The sequence below is a fragment of the Pelophylax lessonae genome (genome assembly GCF_965119305.1).
Source record: "Pelophylax lessonae genome assembly, chromosome: 1".
Taxonomy (NCBI): Eukaryota; Metazoa; Chordata; class Amphibia; order Anura; family Ranidae; genus Pelophylax; species Pelophylax lessonae.
In genome coordinates this window covers 734,410,197-734,430,905 of record NC_138768.1, presented here as the reverse complement: position 1 = coordinate 734,430,905, position 20,709 = coordinate 734,410,197, and the positions used below count along the sequence as shown (strand labels likewise).

General features: G+C 39.2%; 1 protein-coding gene across 3 annotated transcripts in view; it reads right to left on the bottom strand.

Annotated features, from left to right (window-relative positions):
* Window positions 1-811: 811 nt before the first annotated feature.
* The window catches only part of DLC1 (DLC1 Rho GTPase activating protein), a 665,949-nt gene continuing 646,051 nt past the window's right edge, over window positions 812-20,709 (bottom strand). For all 3 annotated transcript variants that reach the window (XM_082244040.1, XM_082244041.1, XM_082244042.1), the window contains 9 exons: window positions 13,000-13,176; window positions 9,905-10,064; window positions 9,618-9,816; window positions 7,211-7,424; window positions 5,112-5,226; window positions 4,500-4,718; window positions 3,881-4,098; window positions 3,422-3,595; window positions 812-1,656 (listed from right to left, as the gene is read on the bottom strand). In XM_082244040.1, coding sequence (XP_082100166.1) covers window positions 1,536-1,656; window positions 3,422-3,595; window positions 3,881-4,098; window positions 4,500-4,718; window positions 5,112-5,226; window positions 7,211-7,424; window positions 9,618-9,816; window positions 9,905-10,064; window positions 13,000-13,176 — 1,597 coding nt within the window. In that variant the 3' untranslated portion in view covers window positions 812-1,535. The remainder of the gene's footprint in view (window positions 1,657-3,421; window positions 3,596-3,880; window positions 4,099-4,499; window positions 4,719-5,111; window positions 5,227-7,210; window positions 7,425-9,617; window positions 9,817-9,904; window positions 10,065-12,999; window positions 13,177-20,709) is intronic.

The following is a 20,709-nucleotide window of genomic DNA, read 5'->3' as shown; positions in this document are numbered from 1 at the left end:
GAATTCTAGGAATGGCAGCACATTCATGTTGTTGGGTGATAAGGCATTAAGTCCAAGAAGGTGTATGTTACCTCCCCTATGGGACCACAAATGTTAAATGGACAAGAAAACATTCATGGTTTCCTGCTTTGCTAGAAACATTTTTAAAACCTCTCAACTTATTATTGCAGCCTGTGCCCCCCTTTCTCCCCTTTGTTAGGACACCTGTCAAAACAAGAAGAGACAGCTCCTCAATGGGGACACATACTATTAGGTTTTGCAGGAGTTAGACTTCCTGTCTAAGTGTCCTAAGTCATGTCCTAAGTCAGTATAGAGGTTTTGTGGGTTAAAGCCATTTTAAGAATCTCTGATCGGTTAAACCAGGCCTTCAGTGAAACCATAGACACTTGTGTGCCACCAGGAACTTGGGTTTTACAACACATTAACTGGAAAATAACGCTAAGAAGCCATAAATCTTTCCCATCGTGAATGCCAAGAAAGATGAACTGTGTTCCTAAATGGCCAGTGATAAAAATAATTCAGGCTAATTAAAAATATGGAAATGCATGGAGGCTGCCTATTCACATATAAATTGGGCTGATTTATTGGCAGTGCCAAAGGCAATAATAACACGTAGAGCCCAGTGACACTTGGCAAACAATAAAATTTCAGATTTCTATCAGAAGACCTTAAATGATATCTTCTAGATGGCTGCTGTGGATAACTGCATTCTGCATTACTTCATTAACTCAGTTAATAAATCCAAGGTAAGCATGGTTCCACTAGGTTTGAATTTTGGAAAATATGGGTTTATCGACCAATGAAAAAATTTAAAAAGTCAGTTCATCAAGATATTTTGTATAATGCAATTTAAACAGCATTCACAGTCCTGATATGGAACACCAAGACGACTCAGACAAGGGATCCCGAGATGAAATTTAAAACAACAGCAATTGGCAAATGTGCATCAGACTTGCGTCATACAGAAAGGATAGTTTGGCCACTTTCATAACTCTAACCATTACAACGAAACCTGAGATTAAAACCATTACAAGTAATCTATCAGTGTACCAGACACTAGATGACTGGACTAAATTCACAAGGGGGACACACATTCACACATGTTCACTGTGCAAATATTTCTCTTCTGAACATACAAAGTTTATAGATATGCATATAAGCGTAAGTACCAATTATTCCAGTGGATACACCAGTCCCTCAGTATGCTTAATAATTAACACAATGACAACATACAAGATAACTGCATATAGGAATGTGGCATTATTTTAACAATACATACTTTCCAATAAAATCCTTTTGCTTCTCAGAAGCAGTCAATTGATATGTACTAACACATATAGAATGATATATGATGGAAGCCTAAAGGCTGATGAATTCTAGTCCATGGCACTAAGCACCATAAAAGACAAAAGCAGCTTCATTTCTTGGATTCAACTTTTTTTCCAAGCAACTTTCAAAAGTCCAGGATCTTCCATTTTGCCCTGACATCTTTCTTTTCACTTTCTTGGGAACCCTGTAGAGACAATTGTGCGATGTCACCTTGACTTCCCATTATTGCTTTCTGGTTGTGGATTGATAAATGAGTCTCGAATCCTAACTACCTCTGCGGCGCATAACTGTCCAAAAACTTTATTGTACCATTCTGGCATGTGGCCCCTGAAACATGAAAGAGGAGATTTGATTAAATATGCATATTCGGCATAACAGCCATTCTGCACTTATACGTTAACAAAGCTAGCGTGAAAACAAAAAAAAAACTATGAAATTTAAACACAAATGAATGCAGCTCTAATCATTAAAATGTATTTTTGTGTTTTCCATAGCTCTTGCTATGTCTCTCAGTATCTTTTATGTGTTTAAATGAGTTTCTATTGTTTTAAAAGTGTGTTTTTAAAGACCTTAAAATGCTTTTACACGTACAGTGACAGTAAAAAAAAAAAACATGCCTACAATGCATTTTAATAGGGTTTTTCTATTTCACTTTTCGCGGCTGGGTCCGGAACGTAACCCCCGCAATGGAGGGAGGTTTACTGTATACCAGTTTGCATTCAAGAGAAAGTCCATAAAGTCCATAAACACTATTTGCTAGGCTTCTGAATAATTTATTAGCATTACTGTGTTCAAGCAAAATCGAGTTACATTCTTAGCAAGAATGACGTAACAAATTTGCACTTGTGTAAGCAGTTGTTTCCAAGGGAACGTATTATTTAAACAAATGTGACTGACGTATTCTTGTATTTGGTTTGGCACTTCCAGCTAAATGAATGAGACTTCCTTAGACTGTCTTTCACTCAGTCCACATGACTAGTCTTGTCACCAGCATCCCTCATCACATGCTTCACCTCCCGAGTACCTTCTGTATGTTCAAACTGTCTACGTCTAGCTATCAACTGCACTCTCCTTGGGAACCTTGTTAGGGTTCAGTAAAGTGGGGTATGTGGTGAAGGCCAGCAGGATAGGTTTAATGTTCAGCAGAAACTGTTGATCCAGCTATCACAAGATGCTGAGACTTCTCTATTTGTCTTATGCTTTTCTGCTACCCTCCTGCCAAAGAGTATCATTAACCGTGCCACAGTTACCTTCAATAAAATAACTGATCAGCACAGTGTGGGAACCCTCTAATGATGGTCATTGCAGCTGTACAGGTCTATCGATTAACCTGCAAGGAACTTGCCACAAAAGCCGCAAACAGACCTGCAGTATGAGATTACTTAATTTCAGCCAATAAACTGTCTCTTTAAAAGAATTCCCATATCCAGCTGTAATTATTAGAATTTATCAGTACAAAGAAATGGTTGTTCCTACCTTCTGGATCAGTCGCATTACGACTTTATATGGCTAGGTGAAAGCAGAACTCTGGCCAAAAATATTTCATTTTTAATGATTTATATAGTAAATAACATTACAAAAAAAAAAAAAAAAACGGAATATACCGGGTCTGCAAAAACTGAACCGCGATGGAGCGGGGGTTTACTGTACACAGAGTGTGTGTACTGGACAACACAAATACATATTCCTTTTTTTTTTGTTTAACTTCAGGGTATCTGAAAAACTCTATATAGTATAGGTAGAGGGAGAGGGGGACAAACAGCTTATAAGGGATACCACACCAGAGTGTTTGCACAAACCTTCTTGATAACACTGAAAACTGAGATTCCTACCAGCTATTCAAGCTTGCTGAATAAAGGGGTTTTTCTACTACTTTAAAAAGTAGAAAAACATTAGGTTTGATGTCTAGATCAGGAATATGCAAACTGTGGCCCTCCAGCTGTTGCAGAACTACAAGTCCCATGAGGCATAACAAGACTCGGACAGCCACAAGCATGACAACCAGAGGCATGATGGGACTTGTAGTTTTGCAACAGCTGGAGGGCCACAGTTTGCATATCCCTGGTCTAAACATTTACTAAGTGGTGCTTACCTCAGATCAGCTCTGCACAGGTAGGTAAGCTTGGATTTTCCCGTGCCACAAGGCTCAATGAGGTATTTGGAATGAAGTACATTGACTCTTACTCCAAGTAAAGGTGCTTGTTCATGGTCGACTGATATAAGCTGTAGTATGCAAGCTCCTTTTGGTAAATTGCTTCTCCATGATCTGTAGAAATTAAAGCAAGCATATATATTAACTTTAGAAATTCATAATACACTGGAATAAAATGACGTACATTTTTAAATACACAATTTGAAACCCAATGGACATAGCAAGTTAAACAACAAAAAAAAAACAAAAAACTTAGCACTGATATGCTAAGTCACGTGTCTTTAGAAGGTATACACTGGAACTATGTGGCCTTTTTATTTGTGAATGGATAATTATTCATGGATGACAACAGTAGATATTAGATGTTCAGCAAAATGGTTTGGTTTTGTCAACACTCACCTTAAAACAACAAAGTCTCTAGCTGGATGTGGAGCCATGTTGTTCAGTACATATTGATAAATGTCGGTGTGCTCATCTAAAGTCTCTACAACTTTTGAGTCCAACAGATCCTCGTCCCATAAGTGCTGCTCCTTCAGTAGACGCTGAAGGACATCCTCTGGCTGAACTGCAATCTCGATAGTACTTTTCCACAGCCGAAGGGGAGGGCCATCAGGGACCTGAGAAGTAAATACATAGTGGTAAGAAATTGGGAAACAACTTACTCAAAGACTAATAAACTTTATGATGCTGGTGAGACAAGTCACTACATAACCATCAGTTATTCATACTACACTATGGTAGCTATACTAGAACAGATATGAAATGCAATAAAGGGGTAATAGTAAAGCAAAACCTGGTTAATGGCACCTTAAAGGCTACAATTTGCAATACGTTAAGGTCAAGGAGGGCTAAAAGAGGCGTAAGCTCAAAGAAAAATTATACATATTGCAAATAGAGAGAGTGTGTTGTACTCTATGCTACAGGGTGCATTTTCATTTTTAAGGTCATGCTAGATGTACTTGAGACACATGCAGGATCAGGTGTACTTTAATTCCAAAGTTGAAGAAGCACGACTTACTTTTTTGTACGCAAGGTCAGCCTGTTCTGATGTTGAGCAGCTGACCCAGCCTTTGAACTTGTCCTTGGCTTCTTTCAGCAAACTATCAAAGCCCTCCTGAAGGAAAGCCTGATAATCACAGATTCCCTCATTATTCCCATTGACCAGCTCATCCAGGCACACTGGCCTGAGGTCCTGTTCCATGTATGAATTACGACACTTGTTCATTTCTTCAGGAATCTGAGTGGAAAAAAATAAAGACTAGATTAGCTAAACCATCCAACAATAACACAGTTGTAAAGATTTAATGTGTTTAGGAAAAGATTGAGAACATACTTCATAAATCACTGATATACGATTATGAATACACAGAAAAAAGTATTGGACAGTGTACTGTGTGTAGCATTTTATAACAATGCAACAATTCAGTTAATCCAGGACTTTTAAGTCATTATGTAAGCAGAATGGAAGAAACAGGTTTAGAAAATGAAAAACAAATTGTAACACTGAGTTCTGGTGATTAGGCATGCAGGTTTAGGAAGTAATCAGAAAGCAGGGGATGGTATTAATTTGCAGTTATACAATACGCTACGAAGATTAGAGCAACTCTAAACACAAGGTGACAGTTGGTACCTGAAAAAGTTTCTTGCACTCGGCAATCATATGTGCCAGGCCTTGGGTGGCAGCAAGGTTTTCATTCAGGTCTTTCTGATCTGGTTTCCCCAAGCTTTGTTTCCTCTGCATGACCCTGGAACAATGTATACACAAAAGGTAAAGTTAAGATTTTGTGACCGATACAAATCAGTTACTTCAATAGGTCAGTACAATGGGGGAATGTGCATAGATCCGTAACCCAACTGCTCATAAATCATCTCTTAAAGTTTATGTAAACCTTAACAATGAACATCTTTTATTTGCTCGCTTTTGATCTATTAACTATATTATCAAGAGATTTGTTGTATCTGTTTGCAAAGTGCAAAGAAATACCCACCAATCCTGCCAGAAATTTAGCACTGTCCTGGTAGAGCTGCAGAGGTATCTCAAACTACATTACCGGGAAACATGTTAGGACTACAGAATTCACCCTCCATGTTATGGAGAGAGGTTGAGGTGTTTTGTGGTCCTAGCACTTCCTGTCCTAGGGTCACAATGTTGCTCTTCCATAGATATAGTACAGTGAGTGAGTGAAGTCACCCTAGGACAGGAAGTGTGCTACTACCAAGACCACTTGGTGAAAGTAAGCTTGAAAAAAAAAGAAGAGAACCAGTTCACCAAACCCATCTATGGACTGGTAAACTCAAATATTAAAACTTTTTGCTTTGGGTTTAGGCACGCTTTTCCCTCTGACTAGAGCAGACTGAACTGGGACCAGATGCTTTTTACTTTGCATATTGGCACTGCTCTGTGGTGAAGAACTGAATGGAGATATTGATATTAATTTTTAAAGAATAAGTTACCCCAACATTTCATATTGCGGATGTGTCTGTTGTACCACGTACTTGTGTAAAAAGTAACTTGTACTCTTTGCATTGCTTCCTTTCAGTGAAATCCTTGGTGTTTCTGCCAGTCCTACTAATTGGGCACAAAGTGTCAATATTTTGTGTGGTCACCATTATTTTTGAGGAACTGCCTTAATTCTCTTGGGCATGGAGTTCACCAGAGCTTCACATGTTGCCACTGGACTCCTTTTCCACTCCTCCATGATGACATCACAGAGCTGGAGGATGTTATTTAAAACTGACCATGCTAGGCATAGAAGCACATCAGTTTTCGGGCTGTGCTGGGAGAACAGCCTGCGTGTCCTCCAATCGTAAGACAGGCATTCACCGGGAAGAGCAGTTTACTGCTGCGTCTCCCCCTCAGCTCTCTAAGCTTTTTCGACTGCAGCTGAGAACAAAGAGTATGTGATCACTTATACATAAAGAAAAAAAAAGGTTTTTATGATGGTTTTATCTACTGAAATATGCCAGTCATGATGGTTTTATAAATTGAATGGGTAAAGATTCACATTTACTTTAAGTAGGCAGTACAGTTGATCTCTCCTACTACAGAAAGAGCTGAGCACTAAGATTCTACCAGAGCAGACAGTGCTCATTCGCTTGTCGATTAATATTGAAATAATAAAAAAATATTAAAAGAGCATGCTTCAATTTTATTTTCCAATACCAAACATAATTAAACACTGTCCACTCTCTTACTAAAATATGAAGCTCTGAGCCTGCTCGTAGATTGATAGGCTCACTTATTGTAATAAGGTAGTACTAAGTGGAGTAAACCATAGCAACTAGATCATCAGTTTATTGCAAACAAATTATAGAAAAAGAAACTATATCTGCTTGGTTGCCATGTGTTTAAAGCAAATTTAGATTCTCTTAAAAAACAAAACCTGTATCTGTCTGTAAAGAACTCAATATTTATTTTTAATAATTAATGCAAAGTTTATAGTAAAGCTCTGCTAGATTTGTATCATTTTGAAAAAGAAAATTTCTACAGCTCAAAAAAATCAAGCCAGTTCTTTTACACATCATAGGCATAAGAGCAGGTGTTATTGCTGCAATTACATGCTAAACTGTAACATTATTTCACTTATGCATTTTGCTTTTAACACAATGCCTTTCTGCAGCTGCACCAGTGTTCTGCTCCTCACCGTTATTGCAGGCAACCATTCTGTGGGCAGAGGCTACCAAGTCATTGCTGGACAAACTGAAAGAAAGTTTTTGTAAACAACATACCTAGGAGAGGAGTTCTCTCTCTTTAGGGTATTGAGGTGGAACAGAGAAGGAGCCAAACATACAGCCAGATTGGTGGGTGTCATCTGGTTTTCATCCACAGCTGCAGCAACATCGCTCAGGAAGTACAAGAGAGTCTGCAGAACCTCCCTGTTCTCATCAGGCAACAGCATAATGGCAGCCTTGATTGCCTGGAGACGCTGGTCTTTTGGAACATCTACAGAGAAAACCACAAAAAAAAAAAAAAAAAATCAATGTAGAAGAACACATCATACATACAGCTGTGCAAAATAATACACCACGCATGTAGCACTGTGAGGCTAACACAATGGTTTCCATTCATAAAACTGTCTTAATAAATAAAAAAAAAAAAAAAAAAAATCTATGGCAGCGTCTTCTTAGCATGTCATAATAGAGCTATCCAAACCAGAAAAAAACGGAGGATGAAATCACTATAAATATGGCTTACAAAAGTGAGTACACCCCTCACATTTTTGCAAATATTTTATTATATCTTTTCATGTGATAACACTGAAGAAATGACACTTTGCTACAATGTAAAGTAGTGAGTGTACAGCTTGTATAACAGTGTAAATTTGCTGTCCCCCTTAAAATAACACGGCCATTAATGTCAAAACCGCTGGCAACAAAAGTGAGTACACTCCTAAGTGAAAATGTCCAAAAAGGACCCAATTAGCCATTTTCCCTCCCCGATGTCATGTGACTCGTCAGTGTTACAAGGTCTCAGGTGTGAATGGGGAGCAGGTGTGTTAAATTTGGTGTCTCTCTTACTGGTCACTGGAAGTTCAACATGGCACCTCATGGCAAAGAACTCTGAGGATCTGAAAAAAAGAATTGTTGCTCTACATAAAGATGGCCTAGGCTATAAGAAGATTGCCAAGACCCTGGCGGTTTACCAGGACAGGTTCCACTCAGAACAGGCCTCGCAATGGTCGACCAAAGAAGCTGAGCGCACGTGCTCAGCGTCATATCCAGATGTTGTATTTGGGAAATAGACTTATGAGTGCTCTCAGCATTGCTGCAGAGGTTAAAGGGGGTGGGTTCAGACTGTCAGTGCTCAGACCATATGCCACACACTGCACCAAAATGGTCTGCATGACTGTCATCCCAGAAGGAAGCCTCTTCTAAAGATGATGCACAAGAAAGCCGCAAACAGTTTGCTAAAGACAAGCAGACTAAGGACGTGGATTACTGGAACCATGTCCTGTGGGCTGATGATAAAGATAAACTTATTTGGTTCAGATGGTGCAAAGCGTGTGTGGCGGCAACCAGGTGAGGAGTACAAAGACAAGTGTGTCTTGCCTACCGTCAAGCATGGTGGTGGGAGTGTCATGGTCTGTGGCTGCATGAGTGCTGCTGGCACTGAGGAGCTACAGTTCATTGAGGGAACCATGAATGCCAGCATGTACTGTGACATACTGAAGCAAAGCATGATCCCCTCCCTTTGGAGACTGAGCTGCAGGGCAGTATTTCAATATGATAATGACTCCAAACACACCTCCAAGACGACCACTGACTTGCTAAAGAAGCGGAGGGTAAAGGTGAAGGACTGGCCAAGTATATCTCTAGACCTAAACCCTATTGAGCATCTGTGGGGCATTCTCAAATAGAAGGTGGCAGAGCGCAAGGTCTCCAACATCCACCAGCTCTGTTAAATCATCATGAGGACTGGAAGAGGACTACAGTGACAACCTGTGAAGCTCTGGTGAACTACATGCCCAAGAGGGTTAAGGCAGTGTTGGAAAATAATAATGGCCACACAAAATATTGACACTTTGGGCTCAATTCAGAAGTTTTAACTTAGGGCTGTACTCACTTTTGTTGCCAGCGGTTTAGACATTAATGGCTGTGTGTTGAGTTATTGCGAGGGTATAGTGAGTATAACCCTATATAGATACAAATTATATATGCAAAATGTGTGCAGCCACAGTAGTGTAGTGTATAGGAGTCATATTTTGTCAGGGTGTCAAGTGTAAAATGGCTCTCAGGTGGCAAATAAAGTGGGTAAAATGTCTTTATATTGAGAGATTTCAATAGAGAATTTTTTTAAACTTGCTTTTTCAGGAGATCAGGATTCTACTCTAAAGCCCAAGTAGTCACCCATGGCAATCAATCAAAAGTGCCTACTAATACATTTTCCTTTGGAGAAATAATCTTTATAGAAGGCAATGTCCATCAATATACAATCCATAGTTGCAGCAATACTGGGGTGCATGCCATAGGATTTAAAATCAGACAGGTCTCACCTCCTGTCAATGAACACCCTTAGATATGGTTAAGTTCTGAAGGCCAGGTTTTATATCAATAATATTTTTAGTTTTGCAGTTATTTGCACATCTACTTGGCCAATCTCTATGAAAATGTTTTATTAACAAAAACAACTACTTACATTGATAGATTTGCAGAAAGGTTTCAGAGAGTTTGTTGGTGAGTAGAGGTTCAGGTAGATCCCTAAAATACTGCTTCAGCATGTCAGCCACATCATAGGCAGACTGTCCCTCATATAAGGACCCATCAGCATTGTTCTCAATTATCTCTCGCAGCGCCAGTATCCGAGACTTGACTCCAGATTTTCGGAACAGTCCCACCTTTAAGAAAAAGGCAACAATTTAGGGGAATTCCTATGTATACTCAAAGGGAATAACAACCCCTCTAATAACGTTCCCTGAGACATACCTGATCCAAGCACTGACTACGCAGGTAGCGCATGGCTTGCTGTATGCACTGTGGCAATGGCTGGCCAAACCTCTGTACATTGACCGTTAGTGGAACACCAAACACATTCTTGTCCTTATAGTCTGGAACTCTAACCCGTTTCATAAACTTTGGTACAGCCCTATGTAACAAAATCAGTAAAGAAAATGTTAGATTACACAATAAAAACACATTTGAAGAATATAATTTATACTAATCTAAGTGTAAGGAAAAATGACTAAGAATTTTTAATGTTGAGAGTACTGTTCGTGATACTTTTTGTTATTTGCACTGTTAAATCTACAGAACAAGCTTTCTGGGGTGTCTGAATATACAAATATTAGTATGGCTTAGACAAAGATGAAAGAGTAGGCCTCTGAAAGATTGTCCTAAAAACTTGAACTGTTAGTGCAAATAACAAAAGTATCATGGAGAGAACTCAACTGTGTTGTTGCAAGCACTCCATTATGGCTACAATCAGTAAGGTTATTGAAAGAGAAAAATAATCTTAATCTCTCTAGTCACTGGCAAACAAGTAAGAAGAGGAACAGTCAATTGGCCCGATTGGGTGTTTTCAGTTGATTTCTTCTGTTTCCTCTCATATTATCGCTGCCAAACTCCCCAAAATATCATGTCTTTTAGATTGTAAGCTCTAACGAGCAGGGCCCTCTGATTCCTTTTGTTCCAAATTGTATTGTAACTGTAATGTCTGCCTTAATTTTGTTAAGCGCTGCGCAAACTGTTGGCGCTATATAAATCCTGTATAATAATAATGTATTTATGAGTTAACAAAAACCAGTTCATCAGCCTCTTCATACAACCTTCATTTAAGGTCTTTGGCAAGTTATTAAGAAGGCAACGGATTTTCTGCTTTCTTTACCCCTTTCATTAAAGATCAAATGAAAGCATAAAAACAGCTATAAATCACACAATCCCCACAATTCCTTGAGTAAACAATTAATTGTTCAGGATTCTATTTAGGCAATTAATTCATTTCAGAGCTCGCTTAATAGTTTCAGCTGGACTTGTAAGAAGAAGATACTGTTCTATTAACTGTGGCAAATAATGAAGGCTGTGCAGAAGCCAAAAGGAAAGTCAATAAATCCTGCTGCGAAAGAGCCCTAATAATGTCACTTCTTCACTCTTCTCTTCATGAAGTCAAATAGCCGGGTTAACAAAGGAGGTTTGTACATCCAACTCTGCTGTTTAACAAAGCCTCAAAGTGAGGTCTGCCACCCAGTACTATGCAGAGCAGCAGGAATCTGGTGTAAAGCTTTAGGGGCTGTCAGCCAGAAACATCACTTCTACAAATGAGTTCTTTGAAAAAGAATAAGGCAATTGAAAGAAACATGACCAGTGTCACAGTAAAACAATGCTCAATAATTCCCTTTTATGCTTGGAACAATTTAAATTGCATCTAACACTTCAGTGTTAAAAAAAAAAAAAAATCAGAAAAGAACTAAAGACTCAAGCTGAAATCTCTCTTCGTGGACTGTCATGTTAGTTCATACTAGAATTACTGAAAGGAAATAATGCTCCCTTTGTACATGGAGTAAAAGCACACAACATTACAAGTCATATTGGGAATCTTAAACATGCATGAACTTTTTGCAAATCCCCTGTATGCTGTGACAATGACCGCCTTTCTGGGAATTCAGATAATCATGACTTTGAGCGTTGATGCCGTGGGTTACACATATTTGTGGTAAAGAGAAAGAGGAGATACTGTTACATGTTTTATTGTGCCACTGGCAAACCCATGAGCAATTCACAAGTTATCCACACTTAAAAGGATCTGTGACTATTGTGTATATAAAACAATAGGCTTTATTTGGTAACCAAGCATTACTGCGATGCATTTCATAGCAGCCTATTGAATATTACGTTAATGTAGGCAGACCAATAATATGTAATGAAACGCTGTATATTTGCATGCATGGTTACCTTAAAAATTTTCTTAGTTCCAGGACATGGAATTTACAATACTAATAGCGTTTTTTAGTAGCTTGTGAAGTTAAATGGCAATGCGAAGCTTGTACTTTTGTCCACTACTCTTAACGACAAAAAGAGTTTGTATGGCACGGTGCTAACTTCTGAGATTAAGTGTTATGTTCTTGGTTTGTGAATGGCCATAAGAAACAGGGGAGTACTCAACCGCTGGCTGAGAAAATAGTATTGGGACTAAAAGGTTTACTTTAATGATGGCCCCTGGAGCAGCTTATACTCCTATTCGATATGTGGTACAACTGAGTATGGGGGGGGGGGGGGGGGGGGAGTATGTATCTCACTGCTGGGTGCGTGAGTGGCAAATCACCAGAGATGGAAGTGAACAAATGCCTTGGAATCTGGTTATGTGACCAGCATCCATGGTAGACCATGGCAGTAGTTTCTGCAGTAAAATATATTTCATGACTTTTTCCACCTTTTATTACATAAATGGAACATGTCAGTAGAGAATTTGACAATATATTCACTTTAAAGAGTTTTAAATAGAAGTTACTCTAGTCATGATTCCACAGATCCAAAATGTAGTTTTCTCCACTAATAAACACTATTATCTGTACTTTCTATACTTTTCATTACAGAAAAAAAATATTTAACATCATTTATTCCGAGGGGATGGCAGCAGGTACCTAGTTTTGACAGGTTTGGCAATCAGAGCAGAAGATCGGCCCCCCTCCTTCTCCCAAAGCCTTGTGGGACACATCACAAGTCCCACAAAGCTGCAGGACAATTTGCAAAGTGGAGCGTGGCTCGCTCATGAACAGGGGAAGCCAGCTGTGAAACTGCAAGTAATCACAGCTGGCTTCCAAAATTAAATATGCTGGCACCTGGAACTGAAGGTGGCCGAAGAGCTGGCACAGGTGAGGACAGCGCTGGATCCCTGGACAGGTAAGTGTCCTATTTTTTGTGGGTGCTGACATTTAATTTTTTGTTGTGAATACCATAGAGGGTATGCAATACAGTTTTAAAAAAAAAAAAACAAACAAACCCCACAACAACAACAACAATTCTGAACTTTGGGCAGCTCCCACCCTCTCTCCTGGTCTATTATGTCATAGATGCCATTTACTTACCAGCTGAATCCATGTTTATTTGAAGGGGTGTACTTCTCCAGGAGGGCAGTTAACTTCAAAAGGGAGAACTTCTGCAGCAAATTGATTTGAGTCACCGACTGGCAGTTTATTTGCAGAGATGCAGATCTCAAGCTGGGACGGTGTGAACTTTGGAAACTATGCCATCTGAATCGATGCCTGCAGCGTATGAAGACATAATACGGATGTGAGTGGAGCTTACAGTTCTCAGGATATTTGCCATGATTAGGTTAACAAGCCTCAGCATTCATTTATGAATCACTCTAATGACTGATCACCACGGAATTCCCATAAGAACTTTGAGCCTAACACAGTCTGGAGTTCAGTTAATAGTAAAGTATACCAGAAGGCAAGCCAGGGCACAGATGTTTATAAAGGCTGGCTAGACATGTCCCAACATTCACTAGTGGTGTGACTGATCTGGGCATCATTGGTAATATATTGGCAGTGTGCGGGTTAATTCCTGAGTGGCCACAAGCAATGCGGCAAGGGTGCCGTACATTGGCTTAGACAAAGAAAATGGATCACATCCTAGTGGTGCGTGGTTTCAGAGATGCCCAGCAATACTCTCACCAGCTGTCACTGCAAGCTCTGGTTTACACAGGCTTCGGGTTAAAAACATTCATCTGAAGAGCAATGTGCAGAGCTAACACTTAAAAAGGAATTTCAGCAAATTTAGCAGCTTTCTAGAATCCTTAAAGCACTCTTCAGCACCAGTTTGGGAGTATTTACCATAATGGGACTTCTGGCTGTTACTTTAAACAAGCTGCTAGTAGACATAACGACACTGCTTATAGCTTGATGGAAACAACGGCTAGTGCTCCCAGAGTTCTGTGTTCCATGTTTTAAATAAAGAGTGTTTACAGGGACATTGCCATGAGAGACATAGAGAGAGACTGCAATTGCTAGACTTCTTTCGGCTATAGTGAGTATAAAAAAGAATCACCCCCCCCCCTTTAAAATAATCACATTTTGTTGCTTTGCAGCCTGAAATAAAGACAGACACTGGTTTTGTTTTATCCAGCTATATTTACTAGTGCAACTTCTAACATCCAAGTGAAAGATAGAACATCAACATGTCAGAAAAAAATTAATCAACAGCTGAGTTGGAGAAAGGATCACCCCCTTATGTCAGTATTTTTCTGAACCACCGTTTGCTTTAATTACAGCCTCTACTAACTTTGTTCATCTAGAGTTTGCAATATTTGGCCACTCTTCTTTGCAGAACTGCTCAAGTTCAGTTCAATTTGATGGTGACCATTTGTGGACTGCAGTCTTCAAGTCATTCCACATACTTTTAATGGGGGTTTTAAGTCTGGGCTCTGACTAGGCCATGCAAGGACATTGACCTTTTTTGTCCTTTAACCACTGTGTGGTCATTTATTTTTGCTGTGTGCCTTGGGTCATTGTCATGTTGGAAGGTAAACCTTCCTTCCCACTGACCACTTTCTGGCAGAGGGCAGCAGATTTTCCTCAAGAATTTGACGATATTTTGCCTCATCTATTTTTCCTTTTATCCTGACAAGTGCTCCCCCCCCATAACAGGATGTTACCACCTCCATGCTTTACTGTCGGAATGGTGTTATTTGGATGGTGAGCTGTATTGGATTTCCGCCAGACATAATCATTTGGTGTTGAGGCCAAATAATTAAATTCTTGTCTCATCTGACCACCTTAAATGCACCTTGAAGATTCTGATGCCACATAGAAAAAGGTGTTATGGTTAGATGAGAAACTAGCATTTTTAAAAAGGAGGCCAATAATGGTAGCTCCCTCATACTATTCATGGCAGATTCACTTTAAAAGCTTCAAGAAAGCTGCTTAAAATTTGCTCATAGCTTTATAGAATGCCTTGTAAATATTTGCTGTATACACACTGCTTAAAAGAAAAGTGCTAGGTTAAAAAAAAAATATTCACCTAGGAATGCAACATCAATCTCCACCGCCTTTATACTGAGAACTGAGTGATCAAAGACTGCTGATTACTCAGTTCTCTGTCTTCAATGAGCAGAGAGCTGTTTGTCACCAACCCTCTGCTCTGCCCCTGCAGCACTCACTGGACTGCTAGGGCAGAAGTGGCTGGCTCACACTTTCTGTGGCACAATGACATACTGAGCCAGCTGCCAGTGCAGGCATCAGGATGGATCCCGACATCAAAGTCAGGATCTCTCCCAAGCCTGGACAGAGTGACAGCAGTTGACAGCCAGCTTTAGCCTGCTGTCGGCTGAATACAAGTCACAGGAGTGCAGAATGAAGTGCACTCCTGTGATCACCATGAGAAGTAGGGCCAAAACCTCTTTGGCCCTTCTTTAACGACTTCCCACACACCGACATACCTGTACGTCAGCTTGAAGAAGTGCTTGTTCCGGAGTGATGCCTGCAGCTAGAGACATCACCCAGGTACCGTTTTTTTAGAACCGGTGGTCGGCTTTCTGGGATAACAACCGATGCGGCTCAGCAACCAGTCGCCCGTTGTCACAGAGAGCGGGAGGGGACGTCCCCTCCTCCCACGACCCCTTACGCTGGTCTGCCCGGGTCTCTCATCCCTTTGGGAGACCCAAGCGACCAGCCGCCACATCTGCTAGCTGGTCAGAGTCCCGAACGAAGCCAGATTCGGCTTTGATCAGGTCTCTGATGAAGTAACCCGGAAACAACGTCCCTTCTGGTTTACTCAGTTGCCAATGGCGCCGATTTTTAAAAAAAAGGGACAGTATTAAAAATGCTGATTCTGCGTTTTGAATACTTTTAGTGCAAATGAGGGATTTGGGGTCTTTTAGACCCCAGATCCCTCCATAAAGAGTACCTGTCACTGCCTATTACTGTCACAAGGGATGTTTACATTCCTTGGGACATCAATAAAAGTGATTTTTTTTTTAAGGAACAGTGAACAATATAAAAATAAAATAAATAGGAAAAAAAAATCTATATATAATGGTAAAGTGCTCCTCCTCCCCGCGCACCAAAGAAAACCCATACGTAAGTCGTGGTCGCAAATGTAAAAAGTGTTCAAATCACACATGTGAGGTATCGCCACGATCATCAAAGCGAGAGCAATAATTCCAGCAAAATAGCTCCTCTAACTCTAAACTGGTAACCGTTAAAAATGTTTTAAGTGTCGCCTATGGATTTTTTTAAGTACTGTAGTTTGTCGCCATTCCATGAGTGTGTGTGCAATTTTAAACTGTAAACTGTAATGTTAGCTATTTCCTCGGCGTGACATCATCTTTTACAACAAAAAAATTGGGCTAACTTTTTTTTTTTTAATTCAGTGAAGTGTATTTTTTCAAAGACCGCTGTGCAAATACCCTGTCACATAAAATATTGCAACAACCGCCATTTTATTCTTAAGAGTCTTTGCGAATATATATTATATATATATATATATATATATATATATATATATATATACATACATACACACACACGTTTCGGAGATCTAAGTAATTTTCTAGCAAAAAATACTGATTTTAAGTTGTAAACAACATGTGTCAGAAAAAAGCTTGGTTGTTAAGTGATTAAAAAACTAACCTGATTTAGCACCACTTTCTGTCTCAAAAACAAGGACCCATTAGTGCATTGCAGTAAGGTCTGGGCTGTCAAAGCATCCTTAATGCTTAACATTGTTTCCTGCACTGCAGTAACATACATTCTACTGCATGTTATTTCAAAGTGCTGCTATAATTGGGTTGCATAGAATTAGGCAGCATGTAAAACACTAAGAACTGTGTGAAGTAGGTCTTAAGCTGGCCATACACTAGCCGAAAAATTGTTCAAACTCATTTTCAAAAAAACTTAAAAATCGACCATGAGAGCAGACGATTGTGCCATCATGTAATGACCCTATTTCGAACGATAAATCGTTCAATGGACGTTTTTCGTTCAGTTTGTCATATATACCGAGTGCAAACTGTGTGGCCGAGAAACACATTAACCTTTCAATTTATCATTCGTTCGGCAGAATTTTCCAAACTGTTCCTTTGATTTTTCGGCTCTGAAAAGTTAAAAACGATTTTCTATTTTTTCCGATTAACTGGACGGAAAACGAACGATCAGACCAAATGACAGATTTTCGAACGATTTTTCGGCTAGTGTATGGCCAGCATAAGAGATATACCTATATCATTTAAAGCATAGTGGCAAAATTCCTGTATCCCACCCCCTTTAGATATACACAGACTTTAGATCCAGAAAGGTTGGTGGTTTCACAATCATGGCCAGCCAAAGGCCATGAAGAATTTACATCCTATGGCAGCTATACACTAAAATATTGTACATCTGTTGTTGAGAATTATGGAGTGACATAATTCATGAGTGCATGAGCACCAGCACCAGAGAGATAGCCTTGTTCTTTAGATATAAATACATACATTCTGGTATATAGGATAATGTAATCTTTACTGATTCTTACATCAGAGTATGACTAATTCATAAACATGATAAGAATGCGTACCCAAATATATGTAAACCTATAGAGTATTAATATTACAACATATGATAAGTTATGGTGATTATATATATATATATATATATATATATATATATATATATATATATATATATATATATATACACACATACATACACACACACATGCATAATATATATATATATATATATATATATATATATATATATATATACACACACACACACACCCTAATGTATTTTAAAGTCTAGCTAAAATGGCGCTTATGAGTTTGTAAAAAAGAGGTCATCATTCCAATGCCTCGTACCAGTGTATCATTCTGTAAGTGTGCGTTGTGCGATAAACCCTATATAAAGGGGGGATCTGAGATCCATCAGACCAGAGCATACATGGCGGCTTTATAGGGGTGTGCCCTCGCGTAGCTACGTCTGATAATAAACCTTTTATTTTGGAACTCTCTCAGTCTGCAGGTTGTATTTCTTACAGGACAATCAATTTCCTTATTGACTAATAATCTGAATGTTCATGTTTATGTTGATAGCAGTCTTAAAAAAAAAAAAAAAGTTGATCATGCCTGTACATTGACATTCCATCCCTTTTTTTAACTTTATTTTTTTATTTTTTTTTAGGACAGCTAAAAATATACTTGGCAAAGCAATTTGTTCATCGTCAAGGAGGTCCCACTTTGTTCTTCCTAACGGTACGCTATCAATTCCTGTTCTGCAAACAGGAAGTCAAGTGAGCAAGGTCATGATGCTTTCCTGACAGATAACCCTGGTTTCACATATTTCACACGAGACTTATAAACATTTCCACTTTTAACAGCATATGTATGCATGTTACAATTAGCCCTATAGGAAACAGCTGCTTTTGGTCAGTTCCATATATTCTAAAACTTCATTCAAGACTAATGTTACCCATGTGTAGGTAGCTTTCTTCTCAAAAGAATGGCTGATTATATTTGTTGCTGTATCAAAGGATTACCAAGCACCAAGAAAAGCAAGTACACCTTCCAACACATGCAAGTTATTTTTCTTGTGATCTACTAAATAGAATCATTTTCAGATCTACTTTTTACAGTCAAATGTTGGCACAGTGAAAGGCCCATCACACCCGACCACTGTTTGTATGAACAATATTGATAGATCATTTATCGATCAGGTGGGGTCTTGGGAGACCTAGGCATCATGTCACTGACCCATTTATATACTGCCTTATCCTGGCCGTGCATTCTTATATTGGGTGGAGGACATTCTGTTTTACTTCTTGGTGATGTATGGTAGAAATGATACCATGCCTCTCAGAGTTGGGGTTTTCACGCACCCTGGACTGGGCCCTATTACCTGGGTATCTGTGACGTTTAAAGTTTTAAATTGGTCTGGTCTACCCCAGACTGGAACACTCCCGGCAACAGGCCTATATAATGATTCCCCTAATGTCTCCATTTTATCTGTGGCATCTATGAAATATGTGCGGACAGCAAAGGCTTTGAAGAAGCAGAACATACACACCGTGAAAAATGTTGGCACTTTTTGTAGTTGGTTCCGGCATACACTGTTGATGTCATTGTTTGTATAATATGTGTATGGGCCATATCTTTTATCTTCTTGGCCTGGTCAATAGTCACAATTTGCATATTAATCTTGATGTTGAATAAATATTTGTGCACATTTTTATAATCAGGTGTTTGTATTTATATCGGTTTCTTTGTTTTTTGGGGGTATGACTGCTTAAAAACCCATTTTTAGGTGGGATAAGAATTTATTCCTTACTGCCTCCATTTTCTGCCATTGTATACATATATTGGGGCTGGTTTTTTCCAAAACAATTATGACTCATAGCTATACCATTTTAGATGTACAAGTATTGATAGTTTATTGCTGTATTTTAATGATTTTGAAGAAAGAAAAGCCTTTTCTGATTATTACCCAATTACGTAGAGATTAAATAAAGTACTTATGCCTTTGAGCACTAAGCAACAATGCTTTATTTACCATCATTAGGTCTCCTTTTCTCCTACCAGTGTGACCAATCTGAACATTAGTATCTAAAGGCAGGATAAGGGGGCAGAGTGCTCACATTCAAAATTCCAAATTTCCATGACTGTTCATTTTCATGTAAAACAGATACTAGACTTTCTCTGTGTGAACTTTGTTTCAATTGGCACGATAGTTTCAAGAATAAGTTGCAAAGTTATTTTGGCTCCCAGTTATCTTTGCAAAAATGGCAGATTATTTAGTCATTAAACTGGTCTGCTTCCCTGTACCAGGGTTAAAGTAACATTAAAGCTTCAGTTTTTTTTTTTTAATAAAATAATAAACATGTTCTACATTTCTGCTCTGTTTAATGGTTTTGCACAGAGACGCCTGATCCCCCTCTTCTGGGGTACCCCATCTGCACTCTAGCCTCCTCCTCTTTGGCCAGTTCCCCATAGAAAGCTGCTTTCTGTGGGGCCACTCATGCAGTAGAGGGAGCCAATGACTCAAGCTATCAGTCAGCTCATTGAGGAGGAACACAGGAGTGAGAGCTGCTGCTCTTGTGCACATCGCTGAATTTGGCATAGGTAATAAGGGGTATGGGGAATGCCTCCTACAGCACAGAAGGTTTTTTTACCCTAATGAATGCATTAGGGTAAAAAAAATCTTACAGTTTTAGAACTCCTTGAAGTTAAACCCCAAATCCATGTATTGAGACCGGAAGTGACATCACACTCAGGATTCCTATCTTGTACTTGTTTATAATGTTTTAATTCACCTACAGAACCATAAAGCAATAAAGGAGCAGCCCCATAGAATAGGTGAATTGAAATACCAGGAGGCGGTGGCACTTGGCAAAGCAGGGTTTCTAAGTGCAATGTAATCTCCTGTTACAGCACTTCTGGCTGGTCAAAAGCATGCAGTATCTGAATAAAATCAGCTGCCTTCAAATACCTAAAGCAGATCTTCAGGTAGAAATAAAAAAGACACACATGAATGCACTTCTGTATTCATTAATACGTTATTAAACATATTTTTAAATGAAAACAGTGAAAGTACTGGAATTTTACTTGATTAACCTCTTGCAGCCCATGTACAGCAAAACTCAGACTGAGGAGAGCGAGGCAGCATGAAGAGACAATCAAATGTGCAGTAACAGTGCAGATAAGAGGAAAGAACAGAGTGACAGACCTCAACCTGCTGCTTCTCCATCCATTTTCCAGTCACAGGTTGGAATTTAGGGAGATCTGTAACTGCATCTGAGAGATTTTAGCTTTCCTCCCCTTCCAG